Consider the following 26,941-nt stretch of genomic DNA (forward strand, 5'->3'; position numbering starts at 1 on the left):
TCCATAACAGGGTATGTTTGCTCTAAGCACAGCTGAAAAGCCATATTCTGACATCTTGACTACATTACTACCTGTGAGTAGTTGAGATCAGTTATATTGTTTGTAGAGTAAGGTACTATTCAATACAAGAGTGACAGAACTGAATACTAAAAAAATTCAAAGTGAAGGCAATTTCATGTTTCTGATCCTCATATGGAGTCCACAGAATATTACAGTTTTAAATTAACATACATAAGGCACCAAATTTTGCCTCCAGCCTATTGCCCATAGTGATAACATGCTTGAAAAATAGTTTTTTCTTCTCTCTTCTCCAGAGAGCTTAGTCAGCAGATCAGACCGCTCTAAACCAATGCAGAGTGCAAGGGAGAAAGCACATCTGGTAAGGACTCCCGGTTCTTACTCCTGACTCACCCAATGCCCCAAAGCCAGACTTGAAAGAATCTAGAGGAAGCCATACTTGAAAGAATCTAGAGGAAGTTATTTTACAAGTTATTACAAGTTACAAATTGTTTTATTTTTATCAGGTGGGGAGGGGAAAGGGAGCCAATGTATATACAGGAATCTAGCACCATGAACAGAGGGCAAGCTTTAGTGGTCAGTAGAACACCATAAAATACGAAGTGTGCAAGTGAAAGTAACCCTCAGGAAATTACGTTTTTGAGTAACTGATTTGGGAAATGGCAAGAGATTGGGAAGAAAAGAAGTGTCCTCTCAAGCCATCCACCATGTACTGCCGTATTTCTATATACACTGAGTTTTTACAGCTGAGCTTCCTACAGTTCTCCTGAAAAGAACAGTGTTGAAAAGGAAATGCTGACAGACCATTAATTACACAGTCACTGCTTGCCATGTTATTAAAATTCAATCAATCAATTTAATCAATGTAAATGTTATTCTTACAAGAATATATACTAACCAGCTGAAAGGCAGAAGAAGAGAAAGAACTTAATACAATGGGTTGATTTACCCACCTCAGCTCCTGTGGCTGACTTATCTAATTTGGTCAATAAAAAGGTTCAAAGGCAAATGTTAAATTACAGAATGTGTTTGTAAGACAGATTATTTTGACAGACTCAAATCTTGCCATTATAGTTAGTTTTATCTCTTTCCTTTTTTCCTAATGGACTTTTTATAAATTAAAAAAAAAAAACACACTTTCATTTCATATACTTTTTGGCACCAAGCAGTCCGATGTTATGCAGGACCACACCGGGCTGAAGTGGGACAGTTGGTCCAAAAATAAAGGGGAGGCAGGATATTAAGCGGGAACTGGTATAGCGCTCTCAGGCACACCTTCAAAAGGCCTGCTGGGGTCCACCAGAATACCTACATGACTCCGGCTGGGAGGTTGAGGTGGACAGAAGTGGCTGACGGCGCTTTTAACCTCTCCCTTCTCTCTTATAGGAATCCTGTCTTAGAGGCAAAGCCAAGAAGCATGGCAGCTGCCGAGGCCTGAAGTGCTTCCTTAAAGTGGATGGAGCATAGAGGTCCAGGGACCTGAGAGTAGCCTTTGAATCCTTCAGCCTGTGTAGTCTGGTATCCATGTGCTCTGAAAAGAGTAAGGAGCCTTCAAAAAGTAGGTCCTGGATAGACAGAGATCTCCAAGGACTGCAGTCAAGAGCATCGTTCATGATGACAGCAAAGGTCATTGTCCTGGCCACCGCATCTGCTGCATCCAGTGCCACCTGGAGAGAGGCTCTGGCAACATTCTTTCCCTCTTCTAAGAGGCTGAGAATTCCTGCCTTAAGTCTTGGGCCAAGGAGTCCTTAAATTTGGATAAGAAATCCCACAAATTGTAGTCGTATCTCCCCAGTAAGGCTTGCTGGTTTGAGATACATAATTGTAGACCATGTGTTGAATAAACTTTCCTCCCAAACAGATCAAGTTTCTTTGTGTCCTTCTGTTTGGGGGTAGCGCTCAACTGGCCTTGTCTGTCTCTTTTGTTAGCACCAATACGAGGGATCCCAGAGTGGGGGCTGGGAATACAGATACTCAGACCCACTGACTGGCACGTAATATATATTCTCTACCCTCTTCGAAGAGGAGGGCAGAGAAGATAGGGTCTCCCACAGGGCTCTGACTGGACCCATTACTGCCTCATTAATGGGTAAGGCCACTTTAGATGGAGCTGCTATAGCCAGAACGTCAATGAGGCTGTGAGATGATTCCTTGAACTCTTCAATATGAAACCCCTGGTTAGCTGAGATCCGCTTCAGAAGCTCTTGATGAGCCCTAAAGCCATCTTGGGGAAGATGGCTTCATCTGGGGAGGAGGAGGAATAGGCCTGTACTGGAGGAGGGACTTCTTCCTTCAATAACCTCAACTGGGGCTATGTCCTGTAAATTGGTACTGAGGTTGTTACCGGAGTCGGGGTCCACTGTCAAACATGGAGGAGCGGGAACCCACATCTTGGAAGCAACCAAGTATAAATGGTGGGAGATTCCAGAATGGCTACTGCATAAGCCACTCTCCTCCTGGCTAGGTATCAGTGGGGAGGACTTGCACCGAGGTCTGGCGACATGTAGGATGGATACTGGTGGCCCTTAGGTTGACCATAGGGCTCCACATCAGACTCAGATGAAGAATCTTCCCTAGGTAACCACTGGGGCAGCAGTACCTCTCGCTATCTCTGATCAGTGCCAAGGTCTGGTAAACGGTGGCGGTCTAGGGATGACCTCACAGAGGATAGATGAGTCAGCTTGCCTCTGAGTGGGCCTGGTGCCAGGAAGAAGCTTGAAGCATCATGCTATCTCCTGCTTGAGGATGACGAAGCAGTCAGCTGACCCAACAGGGTCAGTGGGACGAGGGGCAACAATAAGTTTCTGGTGACTGCAAAGGCCTCCATAGTTGAAGACACCCCAATGCCATTGGCGCTACGATGACTTCCTGGTGTCAGCAGAGGGTCCCGCACCGGAATCAATGGTCTCAGTATGTCGACAGTATCGCCATCAGACTGGGGGTGGAGAAGTGGCCCAACACGGATGGCACTCCACTGCCTTCCCTTTGCTTGTCTTTCTTCAGCACCAGCAATCACCCTCTGTTGGTGTGCTGCTTTTTGTGCTTCTTCCTCAGTATCAGGGATGGAGAGCGGTGCTAGCATGCACACAGTACTGGAGGAGTGCTTCACACTGAGGCTGAAGTGCTCAGTGCTGAATCTGGGCGGCTTGAATTAGGATAGCCTTAAGTCTGATCACTCTGTGCAAGGATTAAAGTCCTGACAAATTTGGCAGAGGTCTTTTATGTAAGATTCTCTCAGACGCTTCAGACAACTGGAGGGTGGGTTGCTCAGAGGCATAACCTTGCCACAGGAGACACAAGGTTTGAAACGCAGAGACTGGAGCATGCCCAACCCCAGGACCGAAGGAGCCCCTTAACAATAAGTAGGGAGGGTATTAACTACCTACAAAAAAGGATATACAATACACACACTAAAACTATACTATAGACTACACTATGAACAGAAAGGAAACCACTGATAATTGCCTTACCGAAGCAAGAGGAGACATTCACAGCAACCATCCGGGTGGTAAGAAGGAGCTGAGATGGTGCAGGGCCGGCAGCGCACCTTATACCAAAGGGTGCTAGAGACAGCCCAACAGATACAACTGAGGGAAAAATCTCTGGTAACAGTGCATGTGGCATGTGCACACCTAATGTGGAATGGACATGAGCAAGTACTCAAAGAATAAGTCTCACAATGCCCACTTGAACTTGGGGATCAGGAAATATCGTGAGTAGAATCCCTTTCCCTGATGCTGCAGTTCCCGAAACATGTAGAGTCTGGATCTGTTGAAGGAGCAGACACTTGTGAGAGGGGTCCCAGAAAAAGGGGAATTGGATGGCTGTGTCAGAATGCACCGCTGTATTCACACCCTCTAAACTACAGTAATAATCTTTGTACAAAATATACCTTGTGAGATATCATTTGAACATTAATATTAAATGTTAATATAAATATAGACATTAAAATAAATAACTCACTGGTCAATAATATCATGATGACACGCTTGTAGTAAAATTATACATAAAAGTATAAACAGCTGAAATCATGACTGAAGAGTGTTTACCAGACAAGTCTGGGGAGGAGGTAAATTAGTTTCTCAAAGACAAAGGACAAGCTGATGCCTCTAGCCAAGTGTCAAAGTTGATGGGCAACCACCTATCAAATGGGCATTCGTTGGCAAGGAAGGGGGGCAGGAACAAACAGAACTACAGCTTACCTAACAGCAGCACGAAACCTTTCACCATGAGACTCCAAAATTCTAGCCTCACAGCAGGAATGAACTTTATCTAAGGATAATCCTCGGGAAAATTCATTTCAAAGGGGTACTGGACTATAATATGAAGGGTCCCAATTTATCTCTCCCTAGCCAACTCTTTTAAACCTAAGATGACAAAAGAAACAGCTAGACTTTGGGAGCAGATCCTGGCCTGAGAATTTGGTCAGCAATGTTACTGGAAACATGTGAAAGGATTTCACCGTGAACCAAGTCTAGTTTGTTGAATTTTAGCACCAGAAAGTATTTTATCTTTAATTTCTCTTCTAACCATTTTTAACTGTAATGCCTTATATTTATACTCACTTAAAACCTATCTCCTTGTAGTTAAATAAACTTGTCTTTAATCACTCTTGAATCAAAACTAATTCAATGTCATGAATTGTGTGGGTAACTCCATTTAAGGGTAGCAAACTGTTGAGTATTGGTCCTCTTACAGGGGCAGTGGACTTAATATATCTGGACTGTCCAGAAGAGGGCTGGACAGTGTAGAACACACATTTTGGAGGAAAATCCAGGAATGTGAGTGTTTTGGGATCACCCTGCAAGTGTAACCAATTATTGTGGAAGCCGGAGTGTAACTCATGTGTGACTGGCAGGCTGTGGCTATATACAGCTGCTCAGGGTCTTATCTGCATGGAGGAAGGCTGTTTGTGCCGCTCTGATCTTGCCTTTGTACCAGAGAGCAGATAGACAGCCCTGCCTCATCTTGGGCACTTGAAGAGCCATGAGGAAGAATCCATCTGAGTCCTGGAACGGCTCTGATTAGTCCTACGAGTTCTTTTCCTAAGGGAACCAAAGGAAGGGGAACGGTCAAAGGAGAGTCTGAAACCAGCTCTGACAACTGATGAGACGGGCAATCTGCAGAAGGCCCCAGGCCTGAAACTGTCCTAATGGCTTCTTCCAGGAGATGTGGTTTCAAATGCAGATCTCAAGCCACCTGTTTTCTTTTCTTAAAGGAATGACAATTTGAACATTTTTCCTTAATTGCCCCTCTCGTAGACACAACAAAAAAACCAAGCAAGGGGTCATTACTCAGAATAGCTACCCTGCAAGAAGGGCAGTGGTTGAAACCTGGTGAGGGCATAGCATCAGGTAATACTAATAAACCGCAACTATTAAGCTAATTAAATAACTACAAGGGTATTATTGCTAACTAAACTATTTACGAAGTCCACAAAAATCTCTTTGTTGCATAAACTGTGAGGAAAATGCAGCCCAGAAAGCTCCGACTCACACCATGGGTGGTGAGAAGAAACTGAGGGGGTACAGGATACCACCAGCCTGATATAGCATGTGGGGCCAGAGGATGCAAGTGCTACCTAACAGGTACTGCTAAGCAAATTTCTCCAGCTTCAGTGTGCTAGGCGCCTGCACACCTGAGTTGAATACATGTCTGCAACCACTCAAAGAAGAGCTAGAACTAGTTCAATTCCCAGCAAAGCTGTATTCAACCATTCACTCTTTTAAAGTGGATGAATTGAATTCCATGCAGTATTTTCTACAGAGTTATTTTGAATGAGGTCCTGTCTCTTCTGTATGTATTTTAAAGATCCTATAGTATATTTCCTTAGAGTGTTGTTTCCTCCAGTGTCCTTGGTCAAAATGTTTCCTCAACATTGTCATTCGATATGTTCAGTGCTATTTGGTTGCTACCTTGCCACCCCAATTTGCTGCATTTCAGTGATATTCTCTCTGTGTGCACGTTCATGTATATATACCTGCCTAAATATATAGTTTTTAAGTGCTCTGGGTTCCTCAGGATGAAGACTGTTACATAAATGCAAAATACGATTGCTTTCTGATAAGTGAAGAGTTCTTTTCCTATTTGATTTGGTCTATACTTCTACTGCAACTTTAAATTAAATATATTTTGTTTGGTATTCAATGTTGTCAACACATCTCTGTGAGTAATGATGCTATATCATGTTGCATAATTAGCACAGAAAGTAAGTACATTGCTCAACAAGATAGAAGATTATAATGAACTATTATCAGCTACAACGTCAGAAACTAAGAGTTAGGACAGAAACCAAATCTTTAAAGCACATACCTGTGCAATGAGTGAATTTAGAAGTAGCTTCATTTTTAAAATTTCCTAGCTCATTTCAGTTTGATAAAATTTTCATCACCACTATAACATATGTAAACATCTTCTGTGATTTTAGGCTATTTGCATTGCACTGGACACAGTATTTGCTTGAACACCTTTGTTGGCAGAAAGTGGTTAACATAGTTTATCTAGCTAGGGTAGACAGGACCTAACTATTATAAAACATCTTTACAAATCCTGTCAGGGTCTGAGTGCCTTTAATTCTTAATGACATGTGGGGAGGGGTCATGGAAATAGAGCATTCAAGAAAAGTTTTATACAACTAATTTAACAAAATAACACTGCCAATAAGATGTGAGAGAGACCAAAACAGTTCTTAAAGTGATGTTAACATTTACACAAAGCCCATACCTTAATAAATCGTACAAAATTTATGCTGTGACTAAACTATGTACATTCACAGGTAATGACAAACTTCCTTTAAAGAAAGCTCTATCTAGAAATAAATATAGTGAATGAGTTTCTCCACAACCTTAGCACACAGACCAGCCACTATACTCCACCCTTGTACTCTACACCCCCACTAATGCAATCCTAGGCCTTACTTGGTTATTAACTGTGCCAAATTTAATCAAAAATTACATGGTGGTTCTGTAACATAATAAACCAACAAAACTCATTTTGATTTGCTATCCCCTTCCCTTGCCACCCAAAAATATCTGCAGATTGCTTTTAAAGTTGGTTGAACACCTCAGGAAGAAAAGAAGCTTGTAACAGCTAGTTGATGCCCAAGTACAACAATGTTAATAGCACAGCTATACACTGTGGCTTCAATAAGCAGTTGCACTTTAACAAAAATATCTGCTATCCTCTCACATACACTAAAATTATCAAACCCTATCTGCAACAAAAAGGAACCTACTGGTTATCACAGCAGATATACACAGGAGCTGAAAATAGGGGTGCTGGGGGTGCAGCAGCAACCCCTGGCTTGAAATGGTTTCCATCATATACAGAGTTTACAGTTCGGTTCAATTCCTCAATTTAAAAAAAAACACAATGGAGAGGCAACTCTGCCTCCTTAGAGAGCTGAAAGTGTAATTATAACTTCTTAAGAATTACTAATTCATCATGGAGCTTTTGGTCACCCATGTAAGTATAGCAGTGCTGTGAGCTAGGACTCACCCACTTTTTTATAGTGTTAAAACAAAGAACACTGCCTGGGATAGTATTAGATAAGCAGATTATAAGTAACTCCCATTACTTATGAAAATAAACTCCCGTGAGGCAACCCACCCTCATGCGATGACCACTGCTGTTCCTCTCAGATTCCTATTGACTGGACGTCTTCAACACTGCAACAAGGGGACTTTTGCTGCCTGCCTTGTATATAACTGTTTTCCCCACAGGTTCACTCAGAAGTTTCCCCAATATAATCAGGCTCCAACTCATGGGAGTTTCTCTTGTAAAACTTCCTGCCATTATTTCCTGCAGGAGTACTAACTTGCTGGGGTCAGACCATATGCCTCCAGACTACACTAACAGCTAAGAAACTGAGCCCAGATGGGCTTGCTTTCTTAAACTCTTTGAAATAGGATTTTAGTTGTGGTGTTACGTTGTATAGTATATAAATTATTTTCAAGGATAGTCTCTGCTTTCAATATGTAATAGTACTAAAAGACAAAGAATGTTCTTGAAGTTATATATATAATGTATATATAATTCCAGTCAAAAAACACAAAACAAAAATCTGAAAAGAGCATTTAAACATAGAGAGTAATTATAAAATGTTCAAAATAGTGATTGATTTACTTAAGATATCAAGCTGACATATAGAAAAATATATGTAGCAATAAATTAATTTCATACTCATAAAATTAGCAATTTTTAAATATATAAAAGTTCATGTTCTCTTTTATACGCAGATATGAGACAATACACAAAATGTGGTTGCATAAAAAAATATGTGCACACAAACATTTATTGGGGCTATCACTCATTAAAATTTGACATTACCTTGGATCAAAAATCAAGTTTACATATCAGTTACAATAACTGAATGTTGCTGAGGAGGGAAGATTTCTATTTTCATTTGTAACAGAAGAATTTGTTTCTCTCTTCCTTAATCTTATTCCTTTTGAATGGTACATTGCCTTGCTATTCAGAGGGTTTACCATTCGCAGGACCTCCATGTGTGACAGGAAACAATTTTGGTTTAGGTGGATTTACCAGAATATATTTTAATGGACAGCCAAAATGTTTTTAAAAAGTCACAATTTACTACCTTTATCTTTATACATAAAGGATTTTTTTTATAAATTTGTATTACATTAATAATATTATACAACAGAAAGTCTGTCAAATTACAATTAGCACAAAATTATATTACTCCAATCTTTCAGTGATTCACTACACAAAGGAATCCCTGACAATACTGCAAATGTATGCTGAGGGAATCAGTGGTCAAGATACAGTAATTAATATGACACTGACTCATCACTTACTTGTAATTATGCTTTTCTGAAGATACCAGCCTGCAGAATTTTTTACTCCTGGGTCTTAGCTCCTAACTACAAAACTAACTGATATGCACATTCAGAACTCTCCTAACTCTTACATATTTTTGACTTTTGAGGGCACAGGCAGCAAGAGAGGACACAAGCCAGATTCCCTACTCATGGCTGTTCCACTCAGCCCCCTGCTTGTTATAAACATTGTCATCTGCACCTTCCATGCAATGTCTTCAATTGTGCAACCAACAAAGTTCCCCAAAAGAAAAAGCCAATTCAAGATGATCAACTTAGAACAAAAATATGGCTTGGAGAAGGAGGCGCAAGAGCAATCTCCAAGCTCTGAGAGGAAGCATTTGGATGAATGAGAATCCTGCAAGATCTCCTCAGAGAAGCAGAAGTAATTATTTGTTCTCTAAAGAGAATGTGTTTGCAGGATTTTTGCTCCAGGTAAGAAAAAAGTTCAAGGGCTGTCCCAAAAGAAAATGAAAATAAAGCTGCAATGAGAAGCAACAACAAGTGAATCCATGCCAGGTGAAGACGAAGTTTTTAGGGAAGAAGGGTGGGAGATTTTGACTTCGCTTACCTTAAAAAAAATTAAGGAGCATAGAGTATCCAAAATGGAATTCCTTTGGTGATAAGTCCAAGCAATATGTTTGTAAAGGTGTGGAAATGGGATTTGCAGATGTCTGCTATGGAAATATCCCGAGACAAAGTGGGGCTAGCCTCACCATGAATCAACGAAGTCTTGTCATAGCCTTCTAGTTTCAGGCCAGCCAGCACACACCAAAGTGAAATGCAATCACACATCCATTTTGACACCGTCTTCTTAGTAACAACAATACCTAATGAACTGGTGTCAACAGGAACAAAAAAGTTGGGTGGATTTTCTATGGATTTTAGTTTGCTCCAAATAAAACTCCAAGGAGTTTTAAAATTAAGCATATGGGAAATGACCTCACAAGGATAATGTAATTTGTTTATCTCACCTTATACTTTCTGACCCTGTCCATAAGGGTTAAGATTCCTAAATAATTCTACCCTGGAAGACACACTGCATTTTAAAAGCTACTCTATTCAAAAGACCTAATAAAGAGCCACATCTGTGGCTGAAGTTTTGAGTTCCAAAACCTACCCCAGCTAAGGACACATGGGCCAAAACGGCTTACAACACTGGGGGAGAGTTTAAAGAAAAGTAACTTTTGATCAAGTAGAAAACAAATTTTTAATCCTGGGCCTTCCAAATTCTCAAACTAAAAATCTCACCCTAATTTAAGTATCCCACACAAACAAGCCAATCTCTCAAAAACGTTTGTTTTGAGTAAGGGAGAGAGTCCTGAAAAGAAACCCAATAATGAAAGTTCAGACTCAGGCTTAACTATGGAGTCACTACCTATGTGTTCGCAGCACCCAGTGTAATGTAATTTAAGGGGTAAACTATGACCTAAATCTTTTTCAAGCAAGTTTATACTGAAAGTCCATCAGTACTTATTCGTGCCCCAATCCTGCAAACACTTAATTCACATGATTAACTTTATAACTTGACTTCAGAAGACTACTGACTGTAAAATTAAGCATATGCATAAGCCTTTGCAGGATTGGAGCCTTAAATAGGAAAAATTCAGTTAGATTTCAATCTTTGGAGAAGAAATAGTATGATACTGCATTTTATCATATTAAAAACTAAATCTCCCAAGAAAAAAAAAATCAGAGATACATCAGCTAGATCATTGCTAACAAAATATGTCTCGTGAACTAAATAGAGAACTCTATACTTTTCAGACAAGGTCTTGTCTTTATACACACCTAATGCATCTAGCAGAGTGGTATTATACAAGAAAACTAAAATTTTACATATAAGCTTATTCACTATTATTCCTAATTGTTCTCGCTGCATGAATAATAGAAAGGTTTCTTTTTCCACATTTTTATCAAGGAAACTTTTTTGAGGGGAAAATGTAAAAACCACTTTTCAGGTTCACAAGTAAGTTTGCAAAAAGAAAAGGAGTACTTGTGGCACCTGAGAGACTAACAAATTTATTTGAGCATAAAGCTTTCGTGAACTACAGCTCACTTCATCGGATGCATTTGGTTGAAAATACAGAGGGGAGATTTATATACACACACAGAGAACATGAAACAATGGGTTTTATCATACACACTGTAAGGAAATGCATACGGTTGGAACTACACTTTTCAATATCTGTCAAAGATAGATTATTTTCTTTGGGCAAATGACTTATTGATATTTACATGTATAATTTTTTTTATTTTTATTTATTTATTTATTTTTTTAAAGAAAGAGGTTCTTGTGTAGTGTCCCTTAAGACCTGCAAAAAACTGCAGCAGAACACAGCAGACTTATGCACATTTTAGTACCATTCTATTAATCCCCCTGGCTAAGTTTCTCCCCTATAAGCAATACGACGATCAGTTTATACTGGAAGGAAATCATATCCAAAACCTGAAGACTCTGCAACATTACATTTTGTGTTTTAAATTAATATGAAAAAACAAGTAAATTATAAAAATAATTGATGCACACAAATTCATTTTAAAAAACTGGAGCTGAAAATGCTGAAAGTCAAATAAATGCAATATTACTCTCTTGTTATGTTAGATTTTAACAGACGGGGTACATTTTATAAATGTATGTTAGTTTAGCTACAAGACTTAATTTAAAGTCAGTGGGAAATCACAGCTAAATCTGTACACTGTAACACTTTAAAACTATCCCATTTAGTTAAATGCTGGTAGTACAGTAATTGTGTAGATAAAGATGACTATGGCCTATGAAGTGTCTGGAAATAGCTCAAATATAATCCTGGATATTAAGAGTATGTTTTATTGAGAGAAAAACTTAATGGGATCTTTACCTTTCATCTGGACAGCTGTCTGACTCTCTCACCAGGGGCTTCTTTTCAATACATCACCCTTCTCCAAAGAGCAACTTTTATTCATGCAATACAATTAGACCATTCCTTTGGTACTTCATATTATTATATGTAGCACAAGCATGTGATGTGTCATTAAACAGAATATTAGACTGTGTTTATAGCAGTTAGCACAAGAGTCTGGTAGCCAGGATCCTGGATTCCTATTCCAAACTCTGGCACTGATTTGCTCTGTGATCTTGAGCAAATCCTTTACCCTCTCTGTCACAATTTATCCATATGTAAAATGGAGATAATGACACTTTATTATCCACACAGACTTGGAAGTTTAATGTCTGTAAAGCCATACAAGATATTCAGAGGAAAGATAGGTTTCAGAGTAGCAGCCGTGTTAGTCTGTATTCGCAAAAAGAAAAGGAGTACTTGTGGCACCTTAGAGACTAACAAATTTATTAGAGCATAAGCTTTCGTGAGCTACAGCTCACTTTCTGTGTAGCATTTAACAAACAGAATAATGAATATAAATATAGGACTGATTGGAGAACTTCCGCTGCTTTCAGACTATTCTCTACTTCATTCAAAATGAAGTTTTAGCGTTTTCCCAATTAATAATTTATCTTTTGCCTTCAATACACAGGTCTTTTTATTTCCCCATTACCAAAATTTCCTTTGTACTTCCGAGAAATTGGTGGATTTGTTTACATGCACTGCTAAGAACTGGACTGAGGCCACTTGTTCATTTCACACACACAGCACTGAAAAGCCACCAGATAGCAATGTCTTTCCTAACAGTACCTAATAGATTAGCTGCATTCAACCCAGCAACCTAGAGGGGAAATGATCTAAAACTTTTATTCTAATAATGCTTTTTAGAAGTCTAAAGACTTTCTAGAGTGTATAGTGAGTCAAAAGATAATTCATATAGTACATTATCCACGGATATGACATACCATATAAAAATAGTAAAATGTCTGATATTCTAATTGTATCAATTATAAAATGTAAAATTAATTTAAATACCCTTTATATCTGTACATTTGATAATCTGCAATTTCTCTTTGAAGGCTATAAAAAGATGGAATACCACATTCTGCTAAGTACTATCGCATATGACTTTCATGTGTGTGATTTCTAATGCACTGAATTCAGTTTGGCTGCAAATAAGAATGAAATAATGCTTTGGACATCCTGAAGAATTAAAATCCAGTGTGGCTAATCTGAACAACAGCCAAGAATATTTAAGTATTTCACATGGAAATAATTTCTCCAACTACATAATTACAAACTAGCTCTCCTGGCCCCCCCTCCCCCTCTCTCTCACACTCACACACACTTATACCTTTGGAGAACTTCAACACACATGACCACTATTTCCCTATCCCTTCCAGCAATCTTAAGTTTCATGAAACAGAATCCAATTGAACGTGCTTTGAATAAAGTGAGTTTGGTATACTATTCAATATTGAATACAATACATCTTTAGATCTTTATACAAAAGACAACTCATCATTGAGCTATTGCCTCGCTTCCATGTCAATTTTTTAAATTTCACTTCTCTGCACATCATCAGGGGCCAGACACATATAAAAACCAGAAATCAGGTGTGAAGTTAATTCTCTATTGACAAAACACATGCAATTGTACATGTGTTGAATCTGTTCATGAGTTAGTTAAACCAAATCAAAGGTACTATCTATAAATTTTATATATGAAGCTCTGGAACCAATTCAACATGTGATTTGAGTTATCCCATGCTCACATCAGTTCTGATAGATTTATAACTTAAGAGAAGAGTAATTTATATTAACAGGAGATGAAAAAAGAAAAGGAGTACTTGTGGCACCTTAGAGACTAACAAATTTATTTGAGCCTAAGCTTTCATGAGCACAGGAGATGAGGAGTGCTGGGGACAATTCTGAGTTCTATTCCCACCATTTCCTTTGAATACATTTAATTTTATATGGAAAATGTAACAAATGTGAACAATTAAGTATTGGATCAAGGAGATATTCTCATAGTGCACAAAGATGCAACTGGTAACTTTACAAAATATGTAAAAGACAAGATCTTTTCACTAACAAAATATTCTTCTCCATACCAAGATTTTTTCAATTCAAAATCAATATAATTGTAAAGCCAGTGACATGAAATGCATCATTGCTTCTGAAGTGACTTTTTAAGTCCAAATTTTATGAGGTTTTCATTTGTGAAAGCAGGTTTAGTGAGTGGTAAGCAAAACTAGTTTTGTTTTGTTTTTTAATGAAAAATGGCTTCTTGGACTGTACATATATTTTCAAGAAAAATTTCCATGACATTCCATTTTTTCTGATTTTCCAACAAAACAGGAAACTAATTTGGGTTTTTGGTTTGAACAGAATGCTATCAACATGAATATTTTTCAGTTTGGGTTCCCCCCCCATCCTTTCTTTCTTTCTTTCTTTAGTGAGTCATAGAATATCAGGGTTGGAAGCAACCTCAGGAGATCATCTAGTCCAACCCCCTGCTCAAAGCAGGGCCAATCCCCAATTTTTAGGTATCCCCAGATACCTAAATGACCCCCTCAAGGATTGAACTCACAATCCTGGGTTTAGCAAGCCAATGCTCAAACCACTGAGTAATCCCCAAAAGAGAGAAAGTAGAGAAACCCCTCCCCCCGCACAAAAGAAAACAAAAAAAAGTTTGTTTTTGATCCATTTGATTTGAAACTACACAATTTTTTTTGACTGAAATAGATTTGCCAAAAAAAAAAAAATCTGTGAAACACTTTGATCAAAATGAAAAATTTTCATTTCACTCCAAGTTTTTCACAATAAATAATTTCCAGTCTTTATACAGCCCTAATGATTAATTATTTACAGATTTGGAAAAGAGCTAATGAGAGCTCTGGGAAGGAAACAAATGACAATAAAGAAAGGATACATGTATTAAGTCTTCTCTGTGAGTTTGAAAATTGGTGTAATTGTCAAAGAAGCCAGCTGTCCGTCCCTCACAATTTTGAGCAAATCAAGACTGAATAAAATGAAAATCTAGTACTTACCAGAATTACATATTTCTTGTAAAGTTAATTTTGTTCTTTGAACTACCACATTACAACAATTTAAAATTTTTCCTTTAACATTACATTTAGAATTGACTTAACTTTCCCCAGAAACACTACCGTAAAAATCAGCAAACTGCCCTCTACGATATATTCTGACCTGAATAGCTACTCTGGTGATAGAGACAAAACAGCAATCAGGAAACCCTAGCAACCAGGAAAATGGCATTACCCATCCAAAAGAAACTGAGTATCATGACTGCTGCTCCATCCATTCATCTAGTGCTGCCTACTCAGTTTTTAAAACAAACAGAAAAGATTCTTGAGTGTTTTATATTAATGTAATTTCCATTTAGGAAAAATGTCTTTAGTAGGTATAATAAATTAAAAAATCTTATTAAATATACAAAAAGTGCTGAATATCTTTGTGTTATACTTTAACATGTTTCACATAGTTACAGTGGCTTCTATTACACTTTAACTGCTTTTCATAGAATCATAAGACTAGAAGGGACCTTGAGAGGTCTCCTGTTACCAGTCCCCTGCCCTCAAGGCAGGATTAAGTATTATCTAGACCATCCCTGAGACGTGTTGATCTAACCTGCTTTTATTTCATTTGTTAAAGTTAATCAATTTTCTTTTAATTTCCCCCCCTTTATTGACAAATAAAAGGGCCTATCTTTTATATAACTCAAAGAAGACGACTCTAGTGCATCTTCCTGCATACTTGTATAGTCAATGTTTTCTACAATGTAATCCTCCACAATGTCTTTATGCTCTAGATATATTTTTAGAACAGGAAAGAACTAGAGTTTTCACCAAAGGAAATAAAAGGAAGATACATTTTAAATACTTTTCATTTTGATTTTCTCTGTTGAATGACACTACAAAGTTCATTACTGAATGAGATGCAAAAAGTTACTAATACTTTAAATGCTTGGAAAAGATGCTACTGTGTTTAGCAGGATGATCACAATATTTCACATACAACTTTTCAAAATTTCCCTATGTTCCTTTCCACAAACATATCTTAGTGGGTACAAAAAACAGTCAAACTTCTGATCAATAGGGGTTCTGTCAATGTATAAAATGCATTTCCCCCTAATAACTGAACATCGCTATATGAAGTACTACAATAGGGCAATTAAATCCCCCACACATTTATCAAAATAAACGGAACTATTAAACAAAAAAACCAGACAATCCCGAGTTCACATTTTGCCCTACATCTTTTAACATAAGAGAGGAAATATTAAAAAACACAGAAAGCAAACACTTCCTTTAGTAGATCTTTCTCACCACTAGGTGCCACTCTTGCTCTGTATAAAATAAGATGCTTAACATTAAATCTATCACTTTTTGCAGCTTTAAACAATTAGAGTTCTTTTAAAATAGCAGAGAAAGTAAAGACAGCGAAGTGCCAACAAAATGTTCATAATCATTTTTCTAACCAATGCCTTACTATCTTCAGTGAAGACTTTCCAAAGCCTTCTTAATGGTGCTGCTACTAGTGGAGTTGTAGTAGGGATAGCAATGGGAGGAAATTTTAGGGGAAAAAATTGAATGTAGTGCAAAAAAATTATTTTATGATGTAATTAATCAGACAATGTCTAAGTCCTAATATTCAAAGAAATACACATCTATCTTATGTACTTAGATGGTATTATAATGGAGGACATATTAGCACCTCACAATCTTTTTAACTGTATTTATCCTCACAACACAGCTCAGATATAGGGAAGTACTATTATCCCCTTTTTACAGAGGGGGATTGGAGTCACAGTCTCAGTGTCTTGTCCAAGGTCCACAGAAAGTCTGTGGCAGAAAAGGGAACTAACCCTAGGTCTCCTGAGTCCCAGGCTAACACCACTGCATTACTACTGGACCAACCTTCCTTCCATAAATATTTAATTCTTTTAAAATATTCGTTTTAACTGTACTGATAGTCTCACAAACTTGTCACTTACGTTATTGTTTGTTACAGTATAACAAGCAAACATCTCAATGGGTGCCTGTTACTTTCCACATACATTTTACTAGCATGGGTCTACGTCTCATACTCCAGTCTATTAGAATAAAAATATTTACTGCACTTCTCTATGAACTAAGCTGTTATCAAACACATGAAAGACAAATTGAATCTATTTCCCCATGTTAAATATCCTCACACCTTCTTGCCAACTGTCTAAATGGGCCATCTTGATTATCACTACAAAAGTTTTTTTCTCCTGCTGATAATAGCTCATCTTAATTAATTAGCCTCTTACTCCACCTTTTCATGTTCTCTGTATGTGTATATACATCTTCTTACTATATGTTCCATTCTATGCATCCCATGAAGTGGGCTATAGCACACAAAAGCTTATGCTCAAATAAATTTGTTAGTCTCTAAGGTGCCACAAGTACTCCTGTTCTTTTTGCAGATACAGACTAACACGGCTGCTACTTTGAAACCTGTCATTGTGAATACTAGCATTTAGCATCTGTAAAGAGAGTCTTATTCCTAGTAAGTATTAGAATGAAGAATAATTTGAAAAACTGAAGAATAAGAAGATTCTTTTCAAAGACACTTCTCAGACATAAGTCAGTTAGACTACAGACCGAGGAGTTTGTACAATAGGAACAGTTCTCCCTGTTTCTGTGTCTCAAGCACACATGCACATATTCATGCAGTAACCTGATTGTGATAAATGAAGGGGAAGAGGAGGTAGTTCCCTTTTATGGACATCCAGCCAACCAGTTAGCTATAAAATCCCTCTTGGTGGCTGTTCTCTGCTTGCTTTACCTATAAAGGGTTAAAAAGTCTCCTTGGTTAGGTAACAGAAAGGGAGTGGGCACCTGACCTAAAGATCCAATGGGAGGGCTAGAACTTTTTAAAATTGGGGAAAAAAACCAAACTTTCCCTTTGTCTGGTTGTTGTTGTTCTCCGGAGAGCAGACACACAGAGCAGCAATGCTGTAAGCAGCTTTAAAACCAGGTATGAAAAAGCATCAATTCATACCTCAACCCTACTTATCGGAAACCCCAAATATGTAAGAAATCAGGAAATGTCTAGGAAGATGCTATTAGGGTTATTTATTTTATTTCTTATTGGCTTGTGAAGTCCTCTGTGCTAACCCCAGATGCTTTTGTTTTGGCTTGTAGCCTTTAAGCTGAACCTCAAGAGAACGATCTTGATGCTTCATTTTTGTAATTGTTTCTTCTAAGATCTAGCAAAAAGCCTAAGTTCCAAATGTATTTCCTTTCTTTTTGGGTTTAATAAAATGTACTTTTTTAAAGAATAGGACTGGATTTTTGTGTCCCTAATTGGTTTGTGTATATATTGTTAAATTAGCTGGTGGCAACAGCTGATTTCCTTTGTTTTTCTTTCTCAGTTCTTCCCCAGAGGGGGCGGTGAAAGGGCTTGAGGGTACCCCACAGGAAGGAATTCCCAAGTGCACCTTTCTGGCTTCAAAGGGATTTTGCATTTGGGTGGTGGCAGCATCCACCCATACAGGATCAGAGAGAAACTGTAACCTTGGGAGCTTAATACAAGTCTGGAGTGGTCAGTATTAATTTTTAGAATCCTTGCGAGCCCCCACCTTCTGCATTTGAAGTGCCAGAGTGGGGAAATCAGCCTTGACACTTATGAATTCAAAAGAGATGGGCGGTCAGAACATATATGTGGTTGAGAGCAAATTCTTCTTACCCAATCAACACAAGAGAAACTCAAAAGGAATTTGAAATATAATTCTGACATAAAACTCTAACAGTACAAGTCAGCTGAATTGATAATGCTCATTTAACTTTTCTATAGTCTGCTGTAGCATTTAGATGCAACTTTTATAATAACACGTCTACATAAACACACACATCCCTAATTACACAAACTGCTTTTATTTTTTATTATATATAATATATAAAAAATATATATATAAAAATTGTGTAAAGCTTTTATTTTTATTTTATTGTGTAAAGCTTTTTATATATATATAAGGTGTATATATATAAACCTAAAGAACAAGGAATGGGACAATAAACTGGGGAAGAATCTTCTTACACTGCTTTAGCAAATGAAAAGACAGGAAACATGGACAGTTAGAGGGGTAAAGACCTTAACAAGGCAATTGATGGAACATTCAGATTTGAAGTTGAGATACAAACAAAGCCCAAAAGTTTACTGCTTGCAATAGATTGGCAGCTCAAGCAGCATAGCTTGCTATTCCTACAGTGAAAATCTGCAGAGAATTGCATGAGGGAGAATTTATGCAATACTGCCCAAATTAAGAAGCAATTATTCCTCTTTACTATCTTTAGACTAACGTTTCCTAGCTGTTTCCTGGGAAACGTCCCAGTTCAGTGTGACTCTATTGAGTATACATCTTTAAAAAAGTTGGCACTGAAGGCAAAAATGGATTCATTTTATAAAATTACATTAATACCTGTAGTCGGGCTGTCGACTTATGGAATAGTCTTCCTTTGGCCACCTGTATCCTGGTTCCTCCTACAACATATGAAAAAGAGTTGGTTATATGAAGTTTAACATACTGGGTCAGACCAAAGGTCCATCTAGCCCAGTATCCTGTATTCTGACAGTCGCCAGTGCCAGGTGCCCCAGAGGGAATGAACAGAATAGGAAATCATCAAGTGATCCATCCTCTGTCGCTCATTCCCAGCTTCTGGCAAACAGAGGCTAGGGACACCATTCCTGCCCATCCTGGCTAATAGCCATTGATGGACCTATCCTCCAGGAATTTATCTAGTTCTTTTTTGAACCCTATTATGGTCTTGGCCTTCACAACATCCTCTGGCACGGAGTTCCACAGGTTCACTGTGCATTGTGTGAAGACTTCCTTTTGTTTGTTTTAAATCTGCTGCCTATTAATTTCATTGGGTGACCCCTGGTTCTTGTGTTATGAGAAGTAGCAAACAACACTTCCTTATCTACTTTCTCTATACAAGTCATGATTTTATAGACCTCAATCATTTCTCCCCTTAGCTGTCTCTTTTCCAAGCTGAAAGTTCCGGTCTTATCATACGGAAGCCTCTCCTCACACGGAAGCCATTCCATACCCCTAATAATTTTTGTTGCCTTTTTCTGAACTTTTGCCAATTCCAATATAACTTTTTTGAGATGGGGTGACCATATCTGTACACAGTATTCAAGATATGGGCGTACCACGGATTTATATAGAGGCAACATGATATTTTCTGTCCTATTATCTATCTCTCTCAATTATTCCCAGCATTCTGTTCACCTTTTTGAATGCCGCTGCACATTGAGTGGATGTTTCCACAGAACTATCCACAATGTCTCCAAGATCTCTTTCTTGAGTGGTAACAGCCAATTTAGACCCCTTTATTTTATATGTATAGTTGGGATTATGCTTCACAATATGCATTACTTTGCATTTATCAACATTAAATTTCATCTGCCATTTTGTTGCCCAGTCACCCAATTTTGAGAGATCCTTTTGTAGCTCTTCACAGTCTGTCTGGGTCTTAATGTTGGATCATATTAAAGAAGTTCTGTATTAAAATCACAAATGAGTGTGATTCCCCATAGTTTGAATTCCAGGGTATTACTAATTAAGAGGTCTCTTGGTTTTTGTACTGTTTCTCTCCCTCTCTGTGTGAAACTTGCAAGCTGCTAATTGTGTTAGTACATTCTAAGACAGAATCTGTTCTCAAAGCAATTCTTTGTAACAACAACTACTCACACAGAGAGACTCAAAGCAATTCTCTGTTACAACAGAAACAGTGCCCAGAGACTCCCCACCCTTTTGTTGTATTCATCTCCCTTTGTTAACAATTGTGATTAAAATAGAGAGAGAGGATGTATGTGGATGGATGCTTGATGTGGATATTAACTGAATGATCAGGGAGGTGCCAGCCTAAGAATCCAGTGTCCATCGGCTGAAGGCGGCGTCAAGTGGAAATAACCAGAGGACCCTCGAAGGGCAGACTGGAATCCATCCAACAGCCTCAAGAATGGGAGAACCAAAGAACAAAATAACATCTAGCAGCACGGAGCCATCAGGAATGTGCCATCTGCTGATTGATTCAGCAACACCATGATGAAGCAATTCTCCTAGACTGGCATAAGAAGAAATTCCTATAAAAACAGACTGTAGAAAGTGAGAACTTTGGAGTCTGATTCTGCAAACCAACTTCCAGGAGCATCAGATGATCATCTGACAAGGCCCTGCTCCCTCCTCCTGTCCAGGCCACCTGGCCAGTGGCTTGGCATGAGCAACTCTAAGGCTGGTAACTATGATAACAACCTTGAAGAACCTCTGTGTGTGTGTGTGTGTGTGTGTGTGCGCGCGTGCGTGTGTGTGAGAGAATAAATATGAAATTGAATGGAATGTTATAGCTATAACTAACTGCTTACTAGGATTCTTTCTGTATTCACAATAAATGTGGCATTTTGCCTTTTCCCCTTTAATAAGATCCTGCTGGTTTTTATTTTATTGGTATAACATTAACTATCTTTAGTAATTTTGTATCATCTGCAAATTTTGCCACCTCACTGTTTTTCCTTTTTCCAGATCATTTATGAATATGGTGAATAGGACTTGTCCCAGAACAGATCCCTGAGGGACACCACTATTTTCCTCTCTCCATTCTGAAAACTGATCATTTATACCTACCCTTTGTTTCGTATCTTTTAACCAGTTACCAATCAATGAGAGCACCTTCCTTCGTATCCCGTGGGTGCTTACTTTGCGTAAGAGCCTTTGGTGAGGGACCTTGTCAAAGGCTTTCTGAAAATCTAAGTATATTATATCCACTGGATCCCCCGGATCCACATGCTTGTTGAGCCTCTCAAAGAATTCTAGTAGATTGGTGAGGCATGATTTCCCTTTACTAAAACCATGTGGACTCTTCCTCAACAAATTATGTTAATCTATATGTCTGACAACACTGTTCTTTATTATAGTTTCAACCAGTTTGCCTGGTACTGAAGTCAGGCTTACAGGCCTATAATTGCCAGGGTCACCTCTGGAGCCCTTTTTAAAAATTGGTATCACATTAGCTATCCTCCAGTCATCTGGTACAGAAGCTGATTTAAAATGATAGGTTACAAACTACAGTTAGTAGTTCTGCAATTTCACATTTGAGTTCCTTTCAGAACTCTTGGGTGAATACTATCTGGTCTTCATGATTTACTGCTGTTTAATTTATCAATTTGTTCCAAAACCTCCTCTAATGATACCTCAACAATATAGATGCAAGATACAGTTAGGAATAAATAAAGCTTGGTTACTACCTACGACGTTACAAAAGTATTTAATAGATTTATAGGATGGAATTTTTTTAATCTTTCAGAGAGATTTTTCTCCCACTATTTGTCCATTTCTCCCCACCCCTCACATTTTGTTCAAGAGCATCCATACACACGCATTCTTTTCTCTTCACACCAAAAAATTTTAATATATACTATGAAAAGTAACTATATTAAATCCAAATCAGGACTGAGTCTCAACAATAAGTAATCTTTATTGTGCCATCTTAGCAATAATGGGAAAAGTACTAGTTTGAAATTTATATATTTCAAATTTTTGAAGAAGACAGGGAGGTACCCGATTTTCAGAAATGACCACTGATTTTGTATCCACAAGTAAGAGCAGGCACAAATGATTATGACCCATATTACAGCATTCAACTATCTATTATTGCAAATCAGGAGGATAGATGGACAAGTGCCAGAAAATAAACTGTATTTATTTGAGCCCATGCAAGCAACTGGGATGTGTGGAAGAACTCTCTAAACCACATATCAGCTCTGCACCTGAAACCCATGTAGGAGAATGGGTGAGGAAAAGGAAAGACAGACAAGACTTCTGGCCACATATGTTCTACCCAAACAGACAGGGATATGGTATGGCTGTTCACTCCCGGAGTAGTTGCTGAAGTGCAGGCACATAAAAAAAGTAGTGTCGTTATCCTGCAATCATGACAGACTTGGAAGCGAAAATGACGGCACACAAAGTACTGTCAATAGCAAATAAATAAATTAATTAAAAATTGTTTTTTTCCTTTAACCTTTCAGTTTAATTATTTACAATAATACTGAAAAATGTTCCGGGAGAAATTATTTTTGAGATGACAATGTCTCTTTTACTGTACACACAGATTCAAGTATGAATGAAAACATAAGCAATACGTTCATGGGAGAAAAATCAAGTTACGTACCCCTCTATGTGGTGGGCCACTTCTTCGTTCATGGGAAAAACTTCGGCCCTCCTCATAGGCTCTGTAGTCAACATGACTATAATCATCATATCTACTGTAACTTCCTTCTGCAGGTCTATCTAGTAGTGGTGGTTTCTTGGGTGCAACATTAACTACTCTATGGTAGTCATCCTAAAAATACAAAACAAATATAAAACACACTACTTTTTATTTTCACAACAGACTTCCAGCAGTAAAACACAAAAATTTTTTAAAAAAGGGGGCGGTGGTGTACATGAATGTGGTTATTCCCAAAAGAATATTGAATGGCAACATTCTTAAAAAGGCTACATACTTAAGAGTGGAGAAAACATGCAAGAAAAACAGCAAGTCAGCCTGATGATGGATAACACATTACATTTATATGGTGTCTAATCTGATGTAGCATCCCAGCCATCTTGTGTTTATAGTGAAATGTCACAAAAGTAGTCTGTGAGCTAGCTTTAAAAACCTAAAAATCAGGTCTCAATTTTTTTAAAAAATTACTCCAGTTTAAATTTCTTATATACTTTGACACCAATTTCAGAAATGATGGCAATAAAAAAAAATTATCTTCAGCAATGCCTCATAAATAAGGGCCTGTCGATAAATGTAATTTATTATTTGAATGCCAACAGTGTACTCAAAATACATAAACATAGAGGAGGTAGTGCTTGCTCAAAAGAAATCAATTTGAATAGAGAAGTAATACAATTCTTACACAATGCAGTAGATCACCAGAGGATGCATTCAAACAAGTGTTTTAATGCTTGCATTTTTGTTTTATTTTTTTCTAAATAAGCGTTGCAACACTGACAATGGATTTAAAATGTCTTATCTCTGTTTTTTTGGAATGTATAATTCTTCCAGTACAGATCCCTCAGAATAAAACTTAATATACCCGTTATCTATTCAAGAGATGTCCACCCCTCAAGTTTGATTTAGACTGGCTGGAACACTTTGTTCCCCTTAGGTTAAACAATTTTTTTTTTGTTTGTGTCATGATGCATGGATCTTGAATCCAGACCTGCAAGGTTTATAAGAGCAGCCATGCTCCAACCTTCCACCCAGCCGCCTGCTGGCAATATAGCTGGCCTGAAACCCATGAAGCCCAGCGCCAGTGTGAGGCTCCGCCCTTGTGTGCCAATTGGCAGAGTCCCAGAGTGGTTGACTGGCCCTACTTAAGCCAGCAGCAGGAAAGAGGAAGCTGCCCAAACAACTGAGCTCCACCCTGCTCTGGACAAAAAGAAAAGGAGTACTTGTGGCACCTTAGAGACTAACAAATTTATTTGAGCATAAGCTTTCGTGAGCTACTGCTCACTTCATCGGATGCATTTGGTGGAAAATACAGAGGGGAGACTGATATACACACACAGAGAACATGAAACAATGGGTTTATCATACACACTGTAAGGAGAGTGATCACTTAAGATAAGCCATCACCAGCAGCAGGGGGGGAAAGGAGGAAAACCTTTCATGGTGACAAGCAAGGTAGGCTATTTCCAGCAGTTAACAAGAATATCAGAGGAACAGTGGGGGGTGTGGTGGGGGGGAGAAATACCATGGGGAAATAGTTTTACTTTGTGTAATGACTCATCCATTCCCAGTCTCTATTCAAGCCTAAGTTAATTGTATCCAGTTTGCAAATTAAGTCCAATTCAGCAGTCTCTCGTTGGAGTCTGTTTTTGAAGCTTTTTTGTTGAAGTATAGCCAGTCTTAGGTCTGTGATCGAGTGACCAGAGAGATTGAAGTGTTCTCCAACTGGTTTTTGAATGTTATAATTCTTGACGTCTGATTTGTGTCCATTCATTCTTTTACGTAGAGACTGTCCAGTTTGGCCAATGTACATGGCAGAGGGGCATTGCTGGCACATGATGGCATATAACACATTGGTAGATGCGCAGGTGAACGAGCCTCTGATAGTGTGGCTGATGTGATTAGGCCCTATGATGGTGTCCCCTGAATAGATATGTGGACAGAGTTGGCAACGGGCTTTGTTGCAAGGATAGGTTCCTGGGTTAGTGGTTCTGTTGCGTGGTGTGTGGTTGCTGGTGAGTATTTGCTTCAGATTGGGGGGCTGTCTGTAAGCAAGGACTGGCCTGTCTCCCAAGATCTGTGAGAGTGATGGGTCGTCAGTGCGTCTTTTACTTCCTGGCCCTGACTGTGGAAAAAATAGGGGGTGCTCAGCACCCACAGGGCCAGATTAAACTTTTGTGGGCCCCGGCCCCACTCAGCCTCTTCCCCTCGAGGCCCCACCCACCGCTCAGCTTCTTCCAGAGGCACCTGCAACTCCTTCCCGTCCCCACTCCCGCTTGGCCTCTGCCCCCTGAAGTCCCAGCTGTGCTCCGCCCCAAGGCCCTGCCCCTGCTTGGGGCCCTTTCCCGAGACTCTGCCCTCTGCTCACATGGGGGAGGAGCAGGTGAAGAGGAGCAAGCACCCACTGGCAAAAACAAAAGTCAGCACATGTGCTGCTACCCATTCCTGCTCCCCACTCCCGGGTGCACAGCTTAATTTCCTGGCATTCCAACCCAGCTTGACTCCTGGCATCTGACTTCTTGTTCTCAACCTCCAGTTTGTCACATGACTCGGTTCCCAACTCGTGGTTCTGATCTACAGTTTGTTTCCTGCTTCTGACCTCCCAGTATCCCAACGCAGAGAATTCTTGACTCCTGTCTCGTGACTGTGGACTCTAGCTCTGACAAGTAGGTCTGGCCACCCGTGACAGCTTATTATTGAGGAGGTGTTGTGTGTGTGGCAGGGTATTAATCCCCATCTCTTGTCAATGTGCCATATCATGTCACACTCTTAAGAAGTGAATTTTACACAGTATTTCCCCCTGTGTGATTGGCCCCCACTATCACTATGGAACACAAAGGTCACATATGGGAGATAAAGTAGTCAGCTAGCTCCATGCTCCAACATGTTTCCATGGTTTTGACATCACTGTGCACAAAGATCCTTAGTTTGGTTACGAAGGGCATCCGGCATATATTGCTGAAGATGCAAATGCAGTTGTCTAGAAGTTGATCATATTCTATGAACTGCTGGTACGCAAAAAAAGTAAGTGAAATCCTGAGAGCCAGCCCTTAACTTTTAAAATTTCCTTCCTTTACCAATTTAAATCAAACCTTAAGAGCTAAACTTTCAGTGGTCTTTTTTTAGGAATGCCCCCATACAGAGGTAGAGCCCTGCATTTGCCATGCAACCTTGAGGGGGGAAAATAAACATGAAAAACAACCCTTTTTCAAATTGTAGTCACAATCTAATGCTTTGAAACTTTCAGCAGGAAGAGGTATATTAGGGTCACAGACTGTTAATACATTATAAATAAACTTGCTGACAGCCCAGCAAGTTTACTAAAGGGCAATCAATTACAGACACCTAATGAAAAAAAATAAAATCTCATTCCATAGACTAGATACAATGTAGAGGCCACACATATACAAAATATCACAGGGCTTGATGAATCATTGAAGGCAAGCTATCTCATGGAATACCATTCCTAATATATACATTAGGCTTATGATTTGGTGGCCCTGAAAGAACATATGGTCAGAAGCTATATTAGAAGTACCTCACTCTCTCAATCTACCCTAAAGATTACATCACAAAACTGTACCAATGACATATAGAAAACAAAATTTTAAAGTGTTCCAACAATAAGAATATTGTAAAGGTGTGAACAATATTGTGTAGAGTATGGGCAACTCTGCAAAATCCTACTGTCTGGCATTTTAGCATTTGCCAGCATCTGAGATCTCAGTCTACAATAGACTTTATTTTGCTATGTTACATTCAGTTTCAGGACCAAGTTAAAGGCTCTTGTTCTCTTGAATCGTAGAGACAAGACACACAGATATGCCAGTCATTAAAAATTGACATAAAATATTCCAGCTCAGGAACAACATTCATCTCCTTGTCATCTGCCATGAAGACTGATAATTATGAATGTGCTAATGATATTTTACATGACC

The 26,941-nt window shown here is 38.7% G+C and overlaps 1 protein-coding gene across 13 annotated transcripts in view; it reads right to left on the minus strand.

The window, feature by feature from the left end:
- The window catches only part of PPHLN1 (periphilin 1), a 182,884-nt gene that overhangs the window by 125,997 nt on the left and 29,946 nt on the right, over window positions 1-26,941 (minus strand). For all 13 annotated transcript variants that reach the window (XM_043494552.1, XM_043494565.1, XM_043494581.1 and 10 more), the window contains 2 exons: window positions 22,950-23,120; window positions 19,193-19,254 (listed from right to left, as the gene is read on the minus strand). In XM_043494552.1, coding sequence (XP_043350487.1) covers window positions 19,193-19,254; window positions 22,950-23,120 — 233 coding nt within the window. The remainder of the gene's footprint in view (window positions 1-19,192; window positions 19,255-22,949; window positions 23,121-26,941) is intronic.

The sequence above is a fragment of the Dermochelys coriacea genome, chromosome 1, assembly GCF_009764565.3.
Source record: "Dermochelys coriacea isolate rDerCor1 chromosome 1, rDerCor1.pri.v4, whole genome shotgun sequence".
Classification (NCBI taxonomy): Eukaryota; Metazoa; Chordata; order Testudines; family Dermochelyidae; genus Dermochelys; species Dermochelys coriacea.